This window comes from Littorina saxatilis, linkage group LG1, assembly GCF_037325665.1.
Source record: "Littorina saxatilis isolate snail1 linkage group LG1, US_GU_Lsax_2.0, whole genome shotgun sequence".
Taxonomy (NCBI): Eukaryota; Metazoa; Mollusca; class Gastropoda; order Littorinimorpha; family Littorinidae; genus Littorina; species Littorina saxatilis.
This window is the reverse complement of record NC_090245.1, coordinates 74,883,942-74,906,973: the sequence shown is the minus strand read 5'-3', so window position 1 is coordinate 74,906,973 and position 23,032 is coordinate 74,883,942. Positions and strand designations below refer to the sequence as shown.

General features: G+C 40.0%; 1 protein-coding gene across 2 annotated transcripts; it reads right to left on the bottom strand.

Annotated features, from left to right (window-relative positions):
- Positions 1–2,673: 2,673 nt before the first annotated feature.
- LOC138979101 (dynein axonemal assembly factor 4-like) lies at positions 2,674–14,010 on the bottom strand. 2 transcript variants are annotated; one of them, XR_011459904.1, is made up of 12 exons: positions 13,786–14,010; positions 13,123–13,273; positions 12,496–12,629; positions 12,038–12,148; positions 9,661–9,736; positions 9,305–9,447; positions 6,632–6,732; positions 6,263–6,343; positions 5,493–5,565; positions 4,769–4,874; positions 3,609–4,101; positions 2,674–3,533 (listed from the first exon to the last, which is right to left on the bottom strand). XR_011459904.1 is itself a non-coding variant. In XM_070351914.1 (11 exons), the coding sequence occupies exons 1-11, from the start codon at positions 13,906–13,908 to the stop codon at positions 3,995–3,997; spliced, it is 1,206 nt and encodes a 401-aa protein (XP_070208015.1). In that variant the 5' UTR covers positions 13,909–14,010; the 3' UTR covers positions 2,674–3,994. The 2 variants fall into 2 exon arrangements, 1 of the variants encoding a protein (XP_070208015.1); XM_070351914.1 differs by having other exon boundaries at positions 2,674–4,101.
- Positions 14,011–23,032: the final 9,022 nt, after the last annotated feature.

Below are 23,032 nucleotides of genomic sequence, written 5' to 3'. Positions count from 1 at the left end.
AAGTTTTAAAAAAGATAGCCCAGAAGCAGGGTCACGAAAGGTCGATTTTTCTGCATAGCGCTCGCTTTCTTTTAAGCCAGCCGCCGCCGCCAAGTTCGTGTGACTCGCAGCTGTTGCGTTTTAGAATCAGAGGTACACAATAACGTGCTATTGCAGATACAGCCAGTCGCATTGAAATCACAAACTGACGACTAAATTGTATAACAAAGGAAAGTGGATCACACGGGTTCACAATGGCTCAGAGGTTAGATAAACCATGAAATCTGGTGTGTGGTTTACGCGAGCTAAATAGCAATTCAAACGAACTGTTTCATTTAATGCTGTTGAATGCTATTGCAAGTGTGTTCCATTAGGTTAGAACTGCTTTTTTCATTAGAAGATTTAAATCGTTTTGTAAACCATTTGAGACATACTGGGGCTTTAAGGACAAGATGTTAACATTATAGGCAATATGAAAAACCTGTATTAAATGTTTATTCTTGCCTATTGCATGTGTATGCAAACAAATATGTTGTAACACAATAATGTGCTTATATTCAATCCCCCCGCGGGTTAGGGGGAAGAATTTACCCGATGCTCCATGTCGTAAGAGGCGACTAACGGATTCTGTTTCTCCTTTTACCCTTGTTAAGTGTTTCTTGTATACAATATAGTCAATTTTTGTAAAGATTTTAGTCAAGCAGTATGTAAGAAATGTTAAGTTCTTTGTACTGGAAACTTGCATTCTCCCAGTAAGGTAATATATTGTACTACGTTGCAAGCCCCTGGAGCAAATTTTTGATTAGTGCTTTTGTGAACAAGAAACAATTGACAAGTGGCTCTATCCCATCTCCCCCCTTCCCCCGTCGCGATATAACCTTGAACGGTTCAAAACGACGTAAAACACCAAATAAAGAAAGATACATTGTACTACGTTGCAAGCCCCTGGAGCAAATTTTTGATTAGTGATTTTGTGAACAAGAAACAATTGGCTCTATCCCATCTTCCCCCTTTCCCCATCGCGATAATTTATAACCTTCTTGGTTGAAAACGACGTTAAACACCAAATAAATAAATAAAGAAAGAATTCTATATTCAATTTGTATGGTCCATTTGCATGAACATCTACTTGATGTATTATCTGCAGCCATATACCTGAAAAGGTTTGATTTTAGTCTCAGATCTGGACACACATGTTGCTTTGCACAATGATATCCTGAGGCATTTAAACTGATCTTGTTTATGGTGGTAATTTTAATGAAACCAAGATAAAGAGAAATTTGATCACAAACACGTGCAGACTCTCTCCCATTTTTTCTCTCAGAAGTCTGGTCAATGCAGTAGCACTGTAATCAGCAAAAATCACTCTAATGCATAATTGCAGTTTGCTTTGTTGTAGTGAATTTTTAATGAAAAAAACAGACTGTCTATGGTCTTCAATGAAGCATTATTCATAACAGCTTGGATTATGTACACTAAACCTGTTTCAGATTAGCTTTAATGATTTATTATTATGTCACACTTGCTGTTCATGAAGGACATTTCTTATCTCTTGTGTTGTTTTTGTTTTTTACAAGACCACTGGCCACAGTTGCTATCATTCAAGCTAATTATTTCTGATTATCATGAGCATTCTTTAACAAAATCAAGTTCACTTTTGTTTTTACTTCACCGCTGGATGGTCAATTAAATCTGCGTATACTGTTCATTTCTGTAAATTGTACAAAATGTATTTGTAAATACGTTATTCACATTGTACTTCACCCTCTATGAAATGTGTCTTGTATGAACTATTGCTGGAGTGTAATATTTAAGTGAATCACCAGATCGTCCGTAGTGATAACGTGAATCGGTCCATTTTTCAATGTTTCAGATTTCGTCTGTTGAAAGCAGAAATTGTATAGCCAGATCTTCGTATTTTTTTCAGTCCATCTATGATTTGGCACTCAAAACATTGTTACTACATGTATTTACAAATGGATTAAGTTAAGTTAACGTTGTGCTTGGCAGCAGTTTTCTGTGTGTTATTGTGTGTGGTACGTTGTCATTTCACATTGGTGTTTGTAGAAGTTTGGTCTGTTGAAGGCAGAATTTGTACAGCCAGGTTTTCACTTTTTTTCACGCAAGTGTTACATTTAAGTTTTCAACAAGAAGAAAACTCATGCCAAAGTAGTAGATTAAGTCACAGGTGTTATAGTGTGCTGCCGTCTTTCACTGTATTTTAAGGCAAAGCCAATAGTAAGTCATGTACATTACAGTGTATGAACATTTTTTTTGTTACAATAATGTTCAGTGTATGTGATGTTTTTTTGCTGTTATGTTCGGTGCTTCTCACACTTTTTCACCTGGCTTGTATCTCGTTTATATGTTGTAAAGTTATTGTGAGCATTAACACCACTCACCACAAAATGCACTGAGTTTCTTTTTCTTGCTGGCTTTACTTCTGTGCTTCTTTAGTGAGTGTTGCTGTAGTTTGTACTGTGAGCAGAGCATGTTGACATATTGATCAAATTGTAGTCTGAAACATGTGGTCTTTACAAAAGCAAGGACCATGTGCAATTTTCTTATTACGGATATTGCTGTAAAACTCATGACATTTTACACACACACACACACACACACACACACACACACACACACACACACTGGCCTGCATGCACACACACACATCCAATAAAACACATTAAAAAGACAAACTGTTGCAATGCATTTAATACTGTGACGAATCAAAATGATATTGGTAAATAAGTGGCAGTTGCATGACAAGTTGCTGGCAAGATGTTGAATGAACATCGTTGAATTTTGAGGAAAGATACATTCACAGTAGAAATCTTCTGTCCTGGAATACAGTGTCTTCTTCTTCTTCTTCTGCGTTCGTGGGCTGAAACTACCACGTACACTCGTGTCTTTGCACGAGTGGAATTGTACGTGTATGACCGTTTTTTACCCCGCCATTTAGGCAGCCATACGCCGCTTTCGGAAGAAGCATGCTGGGTATTTTCATGTTTGTATAACCCACCGAACTCTGACATGGATTACAGGATCTTTTCCATGCGCACTTGCTCTTGTGCTTGTGTGTACACACGGAGGGGGATAAGCCACTAGCAGGTCAGTACATAAGTTGACCTGGGAGATTGGAAAAATCTCCACACTTAACCCACCAGGCGGCCGCGGCTGGGAATCGAACCCACAACTTTCCGATTGAGAGGCCGACGTCTGACCACCCCGCCACTGCGCCCGAATACAGTGTCTGATGTCGTTATCTTTCGAAACATTACAGGGGACAGAGTCAACCAGAATTTCAGTCAGAACACTGCCACACAGACAGCACTGGACACGGTTACATTTTAGAATACGAGTACAAAGAAGACCTTCCCAAATCTGAGAAAATCAGGAGATAGTCTTAAAAAGGAGGTAGATTTGCAGAGGTCATGAATAGAACATCCAAGAAAACAAGGTCTTAAAAAAGGGGTGGGGTGGAGGGAGGGGGTGGGGGATGTCCACTGAAATGAGTAACAGCACACAAGTCACATCGATTTTTAAACTTTCTCAACCTCTGGAGGGTGGGGGGATGTCCACTGAAATGAGTAACAGCACACAAGTCACATCGATTTTTAAACTTTCTCAACCTCTGGAGGGAGGGGGTGGGGGGATGTCCACTGAAATGAGTAACAGCACACAAGTCACATCGATTTTTAAACTTTCTCAACCTAACATTCATACACAAAAAGGAATGTATGAACAAAGCTCAATTATCAAATAATGTTCCCAAGCAAAAACACGCAATTTTAAACAGTTTAAAAACTGGATAAACAAACCACAACTTCACCAGTGAAATGCATTGTGAAGCTTTACCATTCTGCTGTATTCTCTCAACTGTGCTCTTGGCACATCCAACACACACACACAAGCCTCTCTTCACCACTTGTTTCTATCAGAAAAACATAACTCTCTGACACACATCATGTTCAAGTTGACCCAGCATCTTAGCTCTCAACTTATATTTGCAGTTTGATCAGGTCTCCGCACTGCCTTGTATAATTTGTCTAATTTTTTCAGCATCTTGTTTGAGTTTTTCATTGTTGGGTTCAATCTTGAGGGCAGCCTCGTAGTCTTGTAACCCTGCACAGAATGAACAATAGAAAATGTACTGTCTTCTTGTGGTTGAGATATGCAACAACAGATTTAAATAATATGCATTGTTTCAAGAAAACTATATGCACCCAGAGATACATGCTACCTGTTTTTATGTTACAAAGTTCTGTTTATACAAAAAGCACACTTTTTGGTAGGAAAAGCATTACAAAGACTCTACCTTTCATTGGCATAGAAGCAAGAAAACAAGCAAGGAACCAGATCTTAATTCTTTTAGTACTCATACTCCCCCTGCGGGTTAGGGGGAGTCCCATATTGGTTGGGACGAGAAAGAATTTACCCGATGCTCACCAGCATGTCGTAATAGGCGACTAACGGATTCTGTTTCTCTTTTTACCCTTGTTAAGTGTTTCTTGTATAGAATATAGTCAATTTTTGTAAAGATTTTAGTCAAGCAGTATGTAAGAAATGTTAAGTCCTTTGTACTGGAAACTTGCATTCTCCCAGTAAGGTAATATATTGTACTACGTTGCAAGCCCCTGGAGCAAATGTTTGATTAGTGCTTTTGTGAACAAGAAACAATTGACAAGTGGCTCTATCCCATCTTCCCCCTTTCCCGGTCGCGATATAACCTTCGTGGTTGAAAACGACGTTAAACACCAAATAAAGAAAGTACTCATACGTATGAACTTACCTTCAACATACAGCTCCAGCTGACAAAAAGCTGTTCCCCGACGAACGATGGCTTTCACGCGACTTGCTGCATTCTGAGGCACTGGGGGGCTCAACAGATCTATGGCCTGTTTGAAAATAACAGGAAAGTTAAACCACCTTCTGAAGTAGTCCTGCTCTTTTCCTCAGTTTAAAACTTCCATCTATGCCATAGACATTTAATACATTCCTTGAAATCAGACAGTTAAGGGTACCAGAGACATAAATATGTCTGGGAAGGTACATGTTAAACTCATTGTCTCCCAGGTACGGATATATCCGTTCCCACTCATATGGCTCTATCTGACAAGGTACGGATATATCCGCTCAGACTGTTAGCTTCAGTCGCTTTCTGTAACGTCCATCTAACGCCTGCATTCCAGCGTGTGTTACACAGTTACTACACAGTTACTACAATTCTGAGTGACCTGCTGCAGCACAGCTGGTCTCGGCTAAAAAAAAACTTGGTCAACATAGGCAGAAAGTGATAACCAGTGACTGTATCGACAATTTTAGGAGAAAATATCAGTAAAAACACAAACTGGTAGCTCAGCTAGACCAGTTGACTTTCTGGTATATTCAGGATACAAATGGTACATGTAGCCTACCAGGAATATGCTGTTAACTAGCATATACTTCTACAATACCTGAACTTAAAGTTCTGGAAGCAAATACCCAAACAACTACCTGTTTACAGATAAGCTCACCTTGGAAGAATCTTCGATACACTTGAAGAGATTGCGCAGTTTCAGGTGACAGGCTGCTCGATTGGAGTATAATCTGGGGCATGGTTAAGGGAATCCACACAGCATAAAGAATGGGCAGTTCTGGTGAGGTTATGCCCCTTATTTCTTTCGGCTGGTAACAGGCGGAACCTCGCGGCAAGACCACACGAGAAAGGAAAAAAACGTGCATTGGTCCCAAATAGCATGTTGCTTTGGTAACAGTTCGTGTGTAAGTCGTGCATTTTATACGGTAAAAAGACAATGGTAACAGGCGGAACCTTGCGGCAAGATCACAGGAGTTGTCTCGCGTTATCACCCCAGAAGCGCTCATTCTCAGACATAGTTATTACTCTCTTCCTGATGGTAATAAGAGAACACCATTGATGGATATGTGATAATACAATGAATTCTTCAACTTCCAGCATGGAAATAAGTGCACAAGTCACGTTAGTATAGCATCTGTTACAAAAAAAGGCTTTTATTGAGGCAAACATTCAACCCATGCTCCTTGTCCGCGTGTTTCAGACACACACCTTGCTAGTGACTGGCCCATAATGTCACATGGGAAAGTTTGCCTCAATAAAAGCAAGAGCATAATATTCACTCTTTCACAACCCATACAAAGCCAATAGAATCATTTCCAAACATCGTCTATTGAGCACAATAAGGGAGTTTCCACTTGTACAAGCGGATAGCTGATCATGATCAAGTTATGCAAACAAGAGGACAGGTAGCATGTCAAACAAGGATACGAATGCATCTTGGGATTCAGACGCAGGGCATGTGTATAGGCATTGACTGCTGCCTGGTAGTTGCCAGCAGCGAAAAAGGAACTGCAAAAGAAATTGTTTGAGTGAATATTCAACATTCTGCTTTTGTACCGTCAAAATGCGGAACCCCTTGCTACAAAAAGAGCAATGACTGTACATTGAAAAAGACAGCAACAATTATGAGGGATGTTAAGTTTAGCTGTATTTTCACTCTGTGAAACAAACTAACAATACCTTAAAAAAAAGAAAAAGAAACAACAAAACAACAAAAATCATCACTTTCAAGCAATCATTTGCCACAGGGCAGCCTGTTTAAAAATAAAAAAAGAACTTTTTAGGGTCATGACTCACTTCCCCTTGTCACGAAGAAATTGTGGATTTCGCTCCTCTTCTGTGAGATCCTCGTCTTGAAGGTCAGCAACCTGCCTTGCTTCCGCTTGCTTCTGCAGCCACTGTGGAAACATTGAGAAATTGTTGAGATGTCAATGCCCTAATCACCACAAAGGATCAAGTCTTAAGCCATCCTGTGGACAGTTGCATCAACTTTTGTTAAAAACAACACAAAAATACGGCCCCCGTAGCACAGTGGTTAGCGCACTGAGATGCGGGCCAGAAGGTTGTGAGTTCGAATCCCATCAGGGTCATGTGGGTTTTTCTGGCTACGGCTGGCTCCTTCCCAGAGTGAAATGGTTCCAATGGTAAGGCTGGAACCACACAGCCGAGTGTCATTAACTTCACAGTTGCTTTGAGGGTGCCCAGGTTGCACTAATTAGCAACTACCTAGCCAACACCACAGGTGCAACAGTTCTCAGGCCTGGTTGACGCCAGGATATATTATGACAGGAAGTGTAGAGTGCTGCCCAGTCACATAGTCTAAAACCATAATGGAAATCCATAGCAGCAGCATTACATCCTCCTCATCTCACTGATCATCAAAAATAATAAAAAGAACTGTGTCAGCTCTGAATGAAAACTGGGACAGCAACAACGACAACAACAAAACTACACAAAGATCAGGGTGATTACCTTTATTTGTCTGAACTTTTACCTTAATTTCATCTTCCTTAGGTTTCTGACTCGGTGGACTGTGTTGCCAAAGAATGCATTTTACGCTAAGCAAAATGTCAGTCTCTGTATCCTGTGGTTGTCAACTTTTCTGATAATTGGTGCATGGTTCAAGGCAAATGTGATGTGCAACTATTGTATGTGGGGAAGTAAACAACATGCCCACATCAAGTAAAAACAAGTCGCGTAAGGCGAAAATACAACATTTAGTCAAGCTGCACGCGCTGCATTTTTTTAGCAAGACCGTAGCATCATCAGTCCACTGCTCTCGGTAAACGGAAGTGAAATTGACAATCCAGAATAGCGCGGTAGTGGTTGCGCTGAGCAGGATAGCACGCTTTTCTGTATCTCTATTCTTTTAAACTTTCTGAGCTTGTTTTTAATCCAAACATATCATATCTACATGTTTTTGGAATCAGGAACCGACAAGAAATAAGATGAAATTGTTTTTAAATCGATTACGGAAATTTAATTTTAATCATAATTTTTTTTCAGAGCTTGTGTTTAATCCAAATATAACATATTTATATGTTTTTGGAATCAGAAAATGATGAAGAATAAGATAAAATTGTTTTTGGATCGTTTTATAAAAAAATAATTTTAATTACATTTTTCAGATTTTTAATGACCAAAGTCATCAATTATTTTTTAAATCTCCAAGCTGAAAAAAATGCAATACCAAAGTCCGACGTTTGTCGAAGATTGCTTCACCAAAATTTCAATCAATTTCATTGAAAAATTAGGGTGTGATAGTGCCGCCTCAACTTTTACAAAACGCCGGATATGACGTCATCAAAGACATTTATCAAACAAGTCGCGTAAGGCGAAAATACAACATTTAGTCAAGTAGCTGTCGAACTCACAGAATGAAACTGAACGCAACGCAACGCAGCAAGACCGTATACTCGTAGCATCGTCACTCCACCGCCCGTGGCAAAGGCAGTGCCAGTGGAATTGACAAGAAGAGCGGGGTATTCGTTGCGCTGAGAAGGATAGCACGCTTTTCTGTACCTCTCTTCGTTTTAACTTTCTGAGCGTGTTTTTAATCCAAACATATCATATCTATATGTTTTTGGAATCAGGAACCGACAAGGAATAAGATGAAAGTGTTTTTAAATTGATTTCGAAAAAAAATTTTGATAATAATTTTTATATATTTAATTTTCAGAGCTTGTTGTTAATCCAAATATAACATATTTATATGTTTTTGGAATCAGCAAATGATGGAGAATAAGATGAACGTAAATTTGGATCGTTTTATAAAAAATTTTTTTTTTTACAATTTTCAGATTTTTAATGACCAAAGTCATTAATTAATTTTTAAGCCACCAAGCTGAAATGCAATACCAAAGTCCAGGCTTCGTCGAAGATTACTTGACCAAAATTTCAACCAATTTGGTTGAAAAATGAGGGCGTGACAGTGCCGCCTCAACTTTCACGAAAAGCCGGATATGACGTCATCAAAGACATTTATCAAAAAAATGAAAAAAACGTCTGAGGATATCATACCCAGGAACTCTCATGTCAAATTTCATAAAGATCGGTCCAGTAGTTTGGTCTGAATCGCTCTACACGCACGCACACACACACACACATACACCACGACCCTCGTCTCGATTCCCCCCTCTATGTTAAAACATTTAGTCATAACTTGACTAAATGTAAAAATGAAAAACACGTCTGGGGATATCATTCCCAGGAACTCTCATGTACAATTTCATAAAGATCGGTTTAGTAGTTTACTCTGAATCGCTCTACACACACACAGACACACATTGTAACACCACGACCCTCGTCTCGATTCCCCCTCTATGTTAAAACATTTAGTCAAAACTTGACTAAATGTAAAAACACATCAAAACCATGTTTCCCTGAACACTGGCAATTTACACGCCCACATCACACACCGCAATCTGCAATATACTCTAAGCAATGATAATAAATTCGCTCTGAACATACCTCATCTTCCATAGGCTTCGTTGACTCTCTGACAGGTGTGGGGAAAGCACGTTCAGTGAAACTGACTTCTATTTTCCCACTCTGCCGCTTCTGATTTCCTCCCATCTCGTCTGCTGCCTCCATAAATATGTTGGCACCTTTCCCTGCAAAGAAATCACCAATAACAAAAGTGATAGCAACTCGTCTTAGGTTTGGCCGCTCTTCTCTATTTCACCCTGGTGCCCGATCATTTGACCCAACAGTGACATTACTGTTCATGTGGCTCCAACTAAAACTGAATTTATCTATCCTCTCGTTACAGGTGCCACTGTATTTAAACTACCAACTTTAATATTTTAAAAAAATATTTTACACACTTCTTTTGCGTTCCTTGTCCTCTTTCTGTTTGGCCTTTTCTTGTTCCCTTTTCTCCTTCAACAATCTCCCCTTTTCCTGGAAACAAAAGACATAAAACTCTTAAAAATCTACTTCTGCAAATAATACACTGATCGGTCATTTGAATGGGCATAATAAGACTTAAGCACTGCAATCCTGAAAGTTATTGGTTGTATGAAAGAATACCCCCCGCGGGTTAGGGGGAAGAATTTACCCGATGCTCTCCAGCATGTCGTAAGAGGCGACTAACGGATTCTGTTTCTCCTTTTACCCTTGTTAAGTGTTTCTTGTATAGAATATAGTCACTTTTTGTAAAGATTTTAGTCAAGCAGTATGGAAGAAATGTTAAGTCCTTTGTACTGGAAACTTGCATTCTCCCAGTAAGGTCATACATTGTACTACGTTGCAAGCCCCTGGAGCAAATTTTTGATTAGTGCTTTTGTGAACAAGAAACAATTGACAAGTGGCTCTATCCCATCTCCCCCCTTTCCCGGTCGCGATATAACCTTCGTGGTTGAAAACGATGTTGAACACAAAATAAAGAAAGAAAGAAAGATAGTATGAAAGAATCAAAACAGAAGAATTGTAGGTTATTGGAGCGTTTAATTATTGACCAAACAAACCGTTACATGTACAGTACGTCGAGTTAGTGGTCTTTTAAGCAGACAGACAGACCAACACTGATGGTACAAATAATAAAAAACGCTGGCGCTGGACCCGAGTACTCTTCAGACTGGCTCGCTCCCCCAGTATGAACGTTTTTGTCTTGTGCACGTTTAAGACCAAGTGATTGATCTGTGTGAATTACAGGCATTCCCTTTGCTATATAAATACATTGCATGCGAGCCGAGGATGTGCGTGGTGACTGGCCTTTCTCTTTTATTTGATCACAGTGAAAATGCACACACACACACACACACACACACTCTCTCTCCCTCACTCCCTCTCTCTCTCCCCCTTTCTTACACACACACACACACACACACACACACACACACACACACACACACACACACACACGAGTACAGACTCATGCACGTGCACACACACACACACACACACACACAAACACTCACACACACACACACACACACACACAAACAGTAACACTAACACATGTGCACAAAATGAACACACACACACACCGTGCGAGAGAAAAAGACGTCAAAGACTTTTGACCGTGACGTAATCTTTTTATGACGCTATATTTCTCATCAATGTGTGACGAGTTCGGCTGTTCTATCAGACTGCCTGGCTGTGGCTCCGCGAATTTCTCCTACCGCCAAGTCGTTTTTTTGTGGTTTATTTCGCATTTAGGTCCCAGGTAACATTATGAAGTTTTAATACGATCAATCGGACCTATTATCAAGTTAGTGTATCAACTTTTGAACGAACTGCGCCCAGTAGTTTCCCAGCAATAAGCTGTTAAGTGGAGAAAGACACACACACACACACACAGACACACAATTAAAGTCTGCTAAGCCCTTGTACTAGCGTACTCGGGGATAAACTTATATCAAAATCGTCGACTAATCTTGCATGCAAGATGCCGTCGAGGTTTTTGGATTATTGGTTGTGTGACTTTCAAAAGCTTTACATCAGAATGAAAGAGTGGTTAGTCTTATACTACTGACTACACCAAACTGCAGTACTAGAATCACACTCATGTAAACTTATTAGCTGTCAATAACAGCAGCAAACCACACATACACTCAGCAAAACACTGGCTGATTTGCGATACATACAAAGAAAGCATAAACAATTGTCACATGTAATGAGTAAACGACTCGGTCAGTAAAATCCATCAACCAAGCAATAATACCTTCAACATATACATGCACATACGCAGGGTTACATTTACTAGTGCGCCCTGCGCCATTGGCGCATTACATTTGAAAATGTCCCATCACAATTCCCTTCAGTGCGTCAAAAGGCGCATTAAGATTACGTACCACTGCGCCACCAAATGTACACTTTACATCGGATTACTCACACACACACACACACACACACACATATATATATATACAGTATATATAAATACAGAGATAACACGATATAGCGGCTAATTCTCAGACGGCACCATTTTGCATCTTTGGTCAAAACGCGTACAGGCCTCTCTGGCGCTTCTTGCCTTCGACTATGTCCTATCGGAATTTGGTTGAGGGGGACAAATGTCCCATTGCCTTTTTCTCCCAGGTTAAACCCTGCATGCGTGAGAAAAACCCACACAAAATGTAGAACATTGAAAACTTAAATGAGTGAAAGAAACCTGCAAAAACAGAGATTGAATCCATCAATAGATTTTCAGTTAAAAACAAGCTTTATATAGGAGACTGGATTAGAAAGTCCTCTCACCTCTTCTGCCAGACGGCGTTGCGTCTCTTTCCATGCTTCCAGTTCCGCTGTGGCTTGGTCTCGCTCTTCTTGTTTGCGCTTTTCAATTCGACACCGCTCCGTATCCTCTATCTAAGGAAAAAAATCAGAACCACAGGGAACCATCAAAGACAATGTCTTTCCGACTTTTCACAATTATTCAACAAACAGTCAAACTAATTAGATGCTCAGGTAATTGTTAGATCTCCACATTTGTTTTAGTTTTCTGTTCATAACACTAATTTTGTTGTTGATCAGAATCTGATTGCAGAAAAAGTTTCAAAACCATAATAAAACATGAGTTTACGGCAACATTCATCAAACATCTTGCAAAACACATACATTGCACACATTCTCCTCTCGTATATACTTGCTACCTCTCTCTCTACTCTACTCAGACACACACACACAGAAAGGACATATTATATTTATAAGCTCACCTTCATCATTTCTTGAATAGCTAATTTTTCATGTTCACGCTTTCTTTCATCTTTCTCCTTCAAGGCCTCCTGTAGTTTCTGTTGCGTTTTATCTATTGCCTCTTCCCTCTTAGCTCGCATCAACTCTTTGTTCTCTGTGGCACACAACATCATGTAAACTGTATGACATGTTCAGCAAAAGTGCCTAGCACAACAAGACAATAAAAAAATGCAAGCAATGTGTTGAGCAAAAAACAAAAACATACAGAAAATCAGAGGAAAGCAGATTCTCAATAAAATGTTGAACACACACACCGAAACTTCGAAAATTACAAAACAATTAAGGCAAAAAAAAAAAAAGGTCTGTTTACGGTAACATAGGCCAAAAAAATAGGGTCGGTAGGTCGGGAATTTTTCTTCTTCTTTTTTTTCTCTCCAAAAAAACCATATTATTACGTTATTTTGCCAAAAAAACAAGATTTTTTCCCCCCCAAATGCCAAAAAAAAGTCTAGGGTCGCGCGAAAAAACTAGGGTCGGTCGGGTTACCGTAAACAGACCTATTTTTTTTTTGTGCCTAAGTATAAGTACACACAGACACCAAAATGGAAACAGGAAAAAAACAGCATCTGACATTGCTGCATATCCACCTGCATCTGCAGACTGTAATTTTCCCCACAATCCTGGTTCCTTCTTGTTGAGTCTAAACAGAACAGCACCATTGCCAACTTGTGCTGTACCAGCAACATCATCAACTGGGGCTACTAGAAGGCATTCAAAAATGTATGGTGGATAGCTGGCCTGAAACAAACAGCATGTAAAGAACATCACCGCTGCCAGGGTATGGTAGGAAGTGCAACAGACAGCCTTCCTGCATTTCTGTGCTGCCACCAGTGCGTTGTGCTCTCTTGCTTGTCCCCTTCTCTAATATATAACACAATGGCTTTAGACCTACCGATCACGTATACACTCACTAGTACCAATATATAATTGCTGAGATCATGAGTGTGTAAATGTGTGTAATAAACAACTACAAAACCCAACTCATTTGCCATAAAGCAAAACACTTACAGACATTTGAAAATTGACATGAATGTAAAATATCCATGCAAGCAGTTGATTGTAGAAGAAACTGCACATCACTAAAACCAGCACCATATCCAAGTTCTCGGGACTATTTTTATATTGATAAATCTTTTAAAAGAATATCGTGATCCTATTTCATCCAACAATCACACATGAAAAGCTCCAAAATACCGAGAAAACATGTTATCTGGCAGTTTACGCAGATGCCCACACGCAAAATAACTTACTTTCAAATATTCTTCTGAAGATAAAATATCGACTTTGTTGGCCTTTACACCCTTTAGAGGAACTGTAATGAAGACTTGTGCCTCCGTCTCCTCCCATACATAATCTTTCACAATCAAAGGCATCTTCGGCGTAAATGAGGAGCAGGACACAACCTGTCGTCAACCTAAACAACCCACAGCATGGACGCTGACATGTTGAACGTACTGGCCAATCAAAAGAACGGGGTCTGACTAATTACTACGCGACCGCACGCGACCACACGCGACCTTGCACTACCATGCGCGACCTCAAACTAAAGCATGTACATGTAATATTGTTATATATATAGTATCTTCACAACAATGTCTGACTTTATACCAAGTTTTTAGTCAAAGAAATTAAAAATAACGGAGTTATAATGTATTTTGCGACGTGCTATCGAGCGAAAGTGAAAGCATCGTGATTCAGCGTCCGACCATATTCGCATTGATTTAAGAACGCAGGCTCAACCTCAAACTAAATAATATTCATGTAATATTTTATATATCTAGTATCTTCACAACATGATCATACTTTGAACCGAGTTTTAAGTCAGAGAAGTAAAAACAAAGTTAATTCTGATGCATTTTCATAGAGCTAGCGAGCAAAAGTGCAAACATCGGATTTTTGCGTCCGACCATTATTTAGTTTGAGGTTCATCCTACGTTCTTAAGGGGTTACTTGTGTGTTCAAATCGCGTGAAAGAAACATTACACATTTTGTGCACAGGTTCCTTTAAGCAATATGGGCACATCTGTGCAAAGAAAAAAGGGGGTCGACGTATTAACTTTTTTTTTAGAATTTTTTTACTGGGGGTTGTCAAGTACGATTTTGCGAAAAACACTGCGATTTTTAACATGATCCCAACTGACATATTTAGCTCTACAAATAATAAATGAGACATTAGTTTGTGTATATAAATGAATGGAGAGTATAACTTTATCATAAAACGGTACTTATCAACGTGCATTTTCAGAAAATGATCGAGGTTTATCGAGGGCGTACACATAAAATTATCACTCCTTTAGTAGTAAAAACGTATTTAAAAAAAATTCGCGTGAAAGAAACATTACACATTTTGTGCACAGGTTCCTCTAAGCAATATGGACACATCTGTGCAAAGAAAAAAGGGGGTCGACGTATTCATTTTTTTTTTAGAATTTTTTTACCGGGGGTTGTCAAGTACGATTTTGCGAAAAACACTGCGATTCTTAAGGGGTTACTTGTGTGTTCAAATCGCGTGAAAGAAACATTACACATTTTGTGCACAGGTTCCTCTAAGCAATATGGACACATCTGTGCAAAGAAAAAAAGAGGTTGACGTATTAACTTTTTTGTTAGAATTTTTTTACTGGGGGTTGTCAAGTACGATTTTGCGAAAAACACTGCGATTTTTAACATGATCCCAACTGACATATTTAGCTCTACAAATAATAAATGAGACATTAGTTTGTGTATATAAATGAATGGAGAGTATAACTTTATCATAAAACGGTACTTATCAACGTGCATTTTCAGAAAATGATCGAAGTTTATCGAGGGCGTACACATAAAATTATCACTCCTTTAGTAGTAAAAACGTATTTAAAAAAAATTCGCGTGAAAGAAACATTACACATTTTGTGCACAGGTTCCTCTAAGCAATATGGACACATCTGTGCAAAGAAAAAAGGTGGTCGACGTATTAATTTTTTTGTAGAATTTTTTTACCGGGGGTTGTCAAGTACGATTTTGCGAAAAACACTGCGATTCTTAAGGGGTTACTTGTGTGTTCAAATCGCGTGAAAGAAACATTACACATTTTGTGCACAGGTTCCTCTAAGCAATATGGACACATCTGTGCAAAGAAAAAAAGAGGTTGACGTATTAACTTTTTTTTTAGAATTTTTTTACTGGGGGTTGTCAAGTACGATTTTGCGAAAAACACTGCGATTCTTAACATGATCCCAACTGACATATTTAGCTCTACAAATGATAAATGAAACATTAGTTTGTGTATATAAATGAATGGAGAGTATAACTTTATCATAAAACGGTACTTATCAACGTGCATTTTCAGAAAATGATCGAGGTTTCTCGAGGGTGTACACATTAAATTATAACTCCTTTAGTAGTAAAAACGTATTTAAAAAAAATTCGCTCGACAGAAACATAACTAAACTTGAACACAGCTAAGTTCACTGTATACATATACAATACCTGTAAACAAAATAAGTTGTTGCCTTATTGTCTGCTTCACAATTATTCCCGTACCAACCCCACCCCCATTATCTTGACTGACAAAAATGATAAAAAGAAATAATTTGGGAGCGCTGTAGGTCAGTTGGTAGAGCGCTGGACTTGTGATACATGAGTTTGAATCAGGGTGAAGGGTTGGGGGTCGGAACATTTGTGTGCAAAGGTTCATGAAGATCTGTCCAGTAAATTTCTATGAATCGCACACCACACACACACACACATATATAAAACATCAGAAATTGTGAAAGAAACAATTGAAAGTCAGCAGAGACTTTCTTCCGAGATTTGTTAAAATCTCTTAGCAGAGATAGAGAAAGAAATAAGTATCCCTTCACAGACAGCCTATTGGGAGCATCAGACCCTCCTCAAGGGGGACCGAGATTTACAGAGCAAAGTCCCTTTGTGGGGGACGTATCGCAAGGTAATCTAGTCCTGAGGAGGACCATTGTATTTGTACCTAGACCAGACACGTGTTTCGACACTATTGTGTCTCATCAGTGGTCAGGTGGTACTGATGGCGAGAGTTGTCAACCCATGGTAATCCAACTAAGAAGCAAACCATTCTCTATATATTATATATATATATACACCAGGGTAGATCAGTTAGTTTGTAAAGGGGGTGTTTTTTAGAATTCAATAGTGTAAATCGAGGTCGCAGAGCGCCCGAGACTGATCAAGGGGCATACACCCACCCCACCCACCCCACCCCCTCTCCTCAACCCAAGAAAAAAAAATCGCACGTGAAATCCATTACACATTTTGAGCACATGTTTCTCTAAGCTATATGTCCACAACTGCAGACAGACAAAAAACGTTGTTTTCTTATTCATTTTTTTTAAAAGAGTTTTGTCAGTTTTTGGGGGTACCGGGTGGACACATAATTATATGACCTTACAGAAAACACTGTGATTCGTAACGTCATCGTAACTGACATTTTTATCTTTAGAAAAGATCAATAAAACATTACTTTGTGTAGTTAAAATAATGGAGAGTATCACTTTATTATAATACGGTACTTATCAATGTGCATGCCGAAAATTATCCAGGATTGGCGAGAGCGTACACAACAATTATCACTCAAAAACGCTGTAACACAAAATTGGCTCGACAGATCATAAACAAATTTGAACACAGCTAACTTCACTATATACCGTTGCAATGCCTAAGAAAACCATAACGTGTTTCCTTATTGCTTACTCCACAATTATCCCCGCACCACCCCCACCCCCATATCTTGACTGACAAAAATTGATGAAAACGTTCATTTGGGAGCCCAGTAGGTCAGGTGGTAGGGAGAAGTGTGCAGAGTTTCATAAAAATCTGTATAGTAGTTTTCTCTGAATCGCAATACAAACACAAACACCCAAACACTTGGTGCCTTTAGTGCACCGATACCCCCTGCCAACCCCTCCCCCCCCCCCCACGATCCAATACCACCCCCCTCCACCACCCGCCCACCCCACTAATCACAAACACACACACACACACACACACACACACACACACGCACACACATACACACACACACACCAGGGTGGATCAAACAGTTTGGAAGAGGAGTGTCAGTATTTATATATCAAGAGTGTACATCGAAAACGCGAAGAAAACCAGACTGTTTTAATTTAGTGGTAAAAACGTTATAACACAAAATGTCATCACAAATTAAACCACATTTGAATACAGATAAGTTCACTGTTCACAATACCTTTAACAATTTTTTTTTCAAAGCGTTTCCTTTTTTCCTACTCAAAAATGTTTCCCGCCCCACGCCATATCTTGGCTGAAAAAAGGTGAAGATACAAATCATTTGTGAGCCTAGGAGGTCAGTTGGAAGAGCACTGACCCAAGTGTTTGAATGCGGGTGAAGGGGTGGGGGTCAGAACACTTGTTTGCAAGGTTACATAAACATCTGTCCCGTAGTTTTGCCTGAATCGCACAACAAACAATTAGTGTCCTTAGTGCCCCGGCGCAATCCCAACCCACCAACCACCCCCCCTCCCTCGTCAACTTTTGATCACACACACACACACACACACACACACACACTTACTCTCACACACACACACACACACACACACACACACACACATTGACACACACAAACACGCGCGCGCTTTCAAGCGCACACACAAATTGAGTGAGTCTTTGCCGGCTCGCCACTGCTTGTACTAAAACGCTGAAATCCACCTAACAATGAAAAATAGAAAAGAAAACACTTTTCTATTACGCAAGTCATGATTTACAGCTCAAAGCGATTTACAATTCCAACAAGAAAATTGGTTGATTAAAGTGTTATTTAGTATAAATATAATTTAAACTCTCTTTTTACTGTGCCTGTGGCTGGTGGGTACCACCAGTCACAACCCCTCGGTCTGCATGCTTTTATGGTGCATTTGTGTCTTAAATTGTGAGCTGATGTCAGGCATGTTTGACTGACCTTTGGGCCGCTCACTTGGCTTTTTACCTGCGCCCGCGTCGCAGCAGCGCTCTTCACAAGCTCTTAGAATGGAATCCAGCGGAGATCCTTTTCGGTTCGACAAATGGTCTGCGCAGCTCCCCAGCACGGTGGCGGAGGAACTTTCTAAAGAGAGCTTTGACAGCAAACTAGCCCTCCTTCACGCCACCAAGGAGGACATTAATTCGCTCAAACTCAAACGCGGCCACCTTGTCGCTAAAATCAACATGGCCGAAGCAATGTTTTCATAAAAGCAGCGGTATTGTACGGGCACATGTTGAATTTGGGTTACATGTGTTGCAGAGTATTTGAAAATCCGTAGGCATAAAAACATGCAAAGCAGAGTGATAGGTCCCTGTTGTGAATATAGTCAAGTGGATAAATTGATTACTTATGTTTCACACAAGTTTTGCTGTTACAGCAGTCACTCTCATGAACGGCCGTTTGCGCAGCGTTCCATTGTTGTGGCAGCAGCCCTTGGTTGGTACGGGAACGGGACAAAGAACGGTTGTGTGGACTTTTGACACCGACAAATCGAAGAATGAACAGATCTATGAGGTAACCGTCTCAATGGTCCAGGCTCAGGAAACAAATAGTATATATGGCCTGGGGCGATTGTAGCTTCCCTTCTTCGTGTCCAGCTCTCTCTCTCTCTCTCTCTCTCTCTCTCTCTCTCTCTTTGCGAATATGATTTTGAAGCGCATTACATAAAGTCGGTATCTGATATCTAAAGTCCTGATATTTTGGATGCGGAGGAATTTTTCCTGGTGATGATCTGAGGTAACGGAATTGTTCATGCATTCTGAGGGAATTTGACAGGTATCGGGGTGTGTGTGTGTGGGGGGGGGGGGCTTTTGGTGTGGGGTAAATGATTAAAACGCTTGCACCCTAACTATGAAAGCAGCCACACGCATAGCCTACTCACAGAGGCACAGAGGCACGCATGTTTGTGTGACGGTTTGCACGAATGACCATTGAAAATTAGTTTTAATAAAAACAAGCGACATTTCCTTTGAGCACACAGGTGCTCAGCCAATGTGTATTGAAACTTTTTCAATTATCCCAAAATGTCATAACGTTTGGCAATATAATTATTTAACAACAACAAAAAGACTACCGGATTCCGTACATAAAAAAGTCAGGGGCTGTAACAACAATTCGCGGCATTCTAATGGATGGCTGGCCGGATCTAGGTCACTTTAGTGGGAATATCGGTCAACTTCGAAACCTGAGGACCAGCCACTTCCGGTTCCCCTTTCAGAGTAATGAGATTGCTGGGGCCGTAGAATTTTTCATCCAGTTTTGTCCTTTTTTTTCTCCAAAATTGATATTAGTCGGAAGAAACAAGCACACGTGTGACACGTGTGGTGGGGGTATTTCCCGGCGAGTTTTCAGTGTTGTTGTTGTTATTGCGAAGCGAAGCGGCTTCCCAGGGCGGAAGGCAGTCAGTTTGTGCATCAAACAGTGTTGTTGTGATGGATGGATGAGTGAGTGATGAGGGTGAATGAGTTAGTTAAACTGTGACTGAATATCTATTGATTGATTGATATTAAAGTGAACATTAGGGGGGGGGGGGGGTCGAAATGCACCATTGTGCACTCGCCTTGATGTAAGGAACACTACTGCAGTCTCCAACAGCTTCAAAGTGGGTTAGACAGGCTCTTGATAAAGACTGAGGCAAAATGTGCCAAATCACACATTGTCTTGAAAGAAGGAAAAATCTTCATTTGTCACCTTTCTGCACTTTTTTGACTTTGAGTGCATAGCCACAATGGTCACAGACAAGATGCATCAACCAGATTTGAAAAAGACCCCAAACTGAACTTGTTATGACTATTTGTAACCCCTCTCACCTTTTTGACTTGGCCGTACCCAAGCAAAAAGGCAAAAAAAATCATAACTAATTCCATGTTGACTTTTTGGTGGGGTGGACCTATTGTTCCAGACTCGCCTTGATTAGAGCAACACTAGTGCAGTGTCCAACAGCTTTAAAAATTTGTTTTGACCTCTTGACAATGTACATGTCAACAATCCCTGACTATCCCTGACTGTTGTATAGTAAGAAAAAAATCTTCATTTTTCCCCTTTCTCCACCTTTTTGAGTGTCAGTGCATAGCCACAATGGTCACAGAAAAGATGCAGCAAACAGATTTGAAAAAGACCCAAAAGTGAACTTGTTATGACTATTTCTAACCTTTCCTACCTTGTTCACTTGGCCGTACCCAAGCCAAAAGACTAAAAAAAATCATAACTAATTCCATGTTCACTTTTTGGTGGGGTGGACCTATTGTTCCAGACTCGCCTTGATTAGAGCAACACTAGTGCAGTGTTCAACAGCTTTTAAAATTTGTTTTGACCTCTTGACAATGTACATGTAAACATGTAACCCTAATCCCTGACTGTTGTGCAGTGAGAAAAAATCTTCATTTCTCCCTTTTCTCCACTTATTTGTGTGTCAGTGCATAGCCACAATGGTCACAGAAAAGATGCATCAAACAGATTTGAAAAAGACCCAAAACTGAATTTGTTATGAATATTTCTAATCTTTTTTGGACTTAGAAAAAAACAACACCCAAAATCTTCCTTTTTCCCTTCTTCAAAATTTGTCCCAAAAAAACCAACACCCAAAATCTTCATTTTCCCCCTTCTTCACTTTTTTGTCAGTGCATAGCCAGAATGGTCACAGAAAAGATGCAGCAAACAGATTTGAAAAAGACCCCAAACTGAACTTGTTATGACTATTCACCTTTTTGACTTGGCCGTACCCAAGCAAAAAGGCAAAAAAAATCATAACTAATTCCATGTTGACTTTTTGGTGGGGTGAACCTATTGTTCCAGACTCGCCTTGATTAGAGCAACACTAGTGCAGTGTCCAACAGCTTTTAAAATTTGTTTTGACCTCTTGACAATGTACATGTCAACAATCCCTGACTTGTATAGTAAGAAAAAATCTTCATTTTTCCCCTTTCTCCACTTTCTCTTTCATGAGGAAGGGATAATCACACATAGTACGCCAGTGAGGTTAGAATGGTGAGGTGGGGTCTGAGGCTGGTAAGGGATTTGGGGGTAGGACCGACGAGAGGGCACGGATTCGGCGGTTCGCCGTGTCGAGTCAACTTCATATAGATCTGTGTGCGATCAACAGCCCCAGCCGATCTGGATCTGTTCAAGTCAAAAGTAAAGTCAAGGATACGAAGAAGTTTACCGAAAAACATCGATCCCAAGGACTCATGTTGTAACTTTTCAAAGCAGTTACATTCAATCAAAGCTCTATCCACATTAAACCGAACGGGAATCGTCGAAGATCCACGCAACTTCACTGCAATGTCGAAAACGAACTCATAATGTCACCGCAGATCTATAGTTGGTTTTGGTTTTGTGTCGCAGCAAAGAAACGAAGCAAATCTCCGGCTTTTAGACTATTTCACACTAAAAAAACGTTCATTTAGCGGGTTATTAAAATATATTTCTTTGAGGTTGCAAGGCAATGGCATCGCTGAGATGTACTCCTTCGAACACACGACACAGGTTAGAAATTGACTTCATTTGGGCGCTTTTTACGGCCAAAACAGAGTGAGCTTTTTGACGGGTTTATGGAAAAATCACTTCGGGGGCAGGTCTAAAATCCTGTGTACAGTGCCAAATCATACATCATTCAAAAGAGCAAAGTATGTTCTTTATTCTAACATATGGGCTAGGGTAAGTCATAGATATAAATAGACAGTGTCTGTCTATTATATCTGTAGGCAAGTGTATTCCATTCCTTCGATAGTCTCGTCATCTACAAAAGTTTGCGTGAACAATGCAATTTTGAGTCTGTTTTGCATAAAAGACCTGCGAGATTTGTAGAAGTCAAAACAACAACTTACAGTCCAGCCTCTCAACTTTCGTTCCATGCAATTTGTTTGTCTGTGCGTATAGACTGAGGGGTGCCCCGAAATGATTTGTAATCACAACATTCACAGACTTCAAATACGCCATTGAAAACTCGTCCACGTGCGTTTTAGATATACTTGGGACTAAAACTGTCGTACCTACCGAAGGCCGCTTCGCGTAAGAAAATGACTACCAGAGTCGCAAGGCTCGGGATTTTTTTTACAAGAAATTTATATTTCGTTGTTCTAGTCCGAATGAATATGAAGATATGGCGAGTTGAAAACGCCGATTCTTTCGCCAGAAACACGTCTGTTTCTACACCGGAAAGAAGGAATGGACTGAGCTACTAGAAGCACGGCGCCGTGCGTACAATCGATCGAATGATGTTATTCACACAATACCACTTGGCGATCTCTAAAAAATCATTTAAAAACGAACTAGTTGACATGTAATGAAACTATTTACTGAAATCAAGAAGTATCTTAGTTCTAGCCGTGCATATGACACACCCTTTCGCGAAAGCACACTGAACCGTACGTATACGCATTCGCACCCGCAAACCACCAACCCAGGCGGTTTATCCAGATCCAGATCCAGATCCAGATCCAAGGGAAGTAACTCAGTGAGTATAAACATGAGCAAGAACCGCAACCCGAACA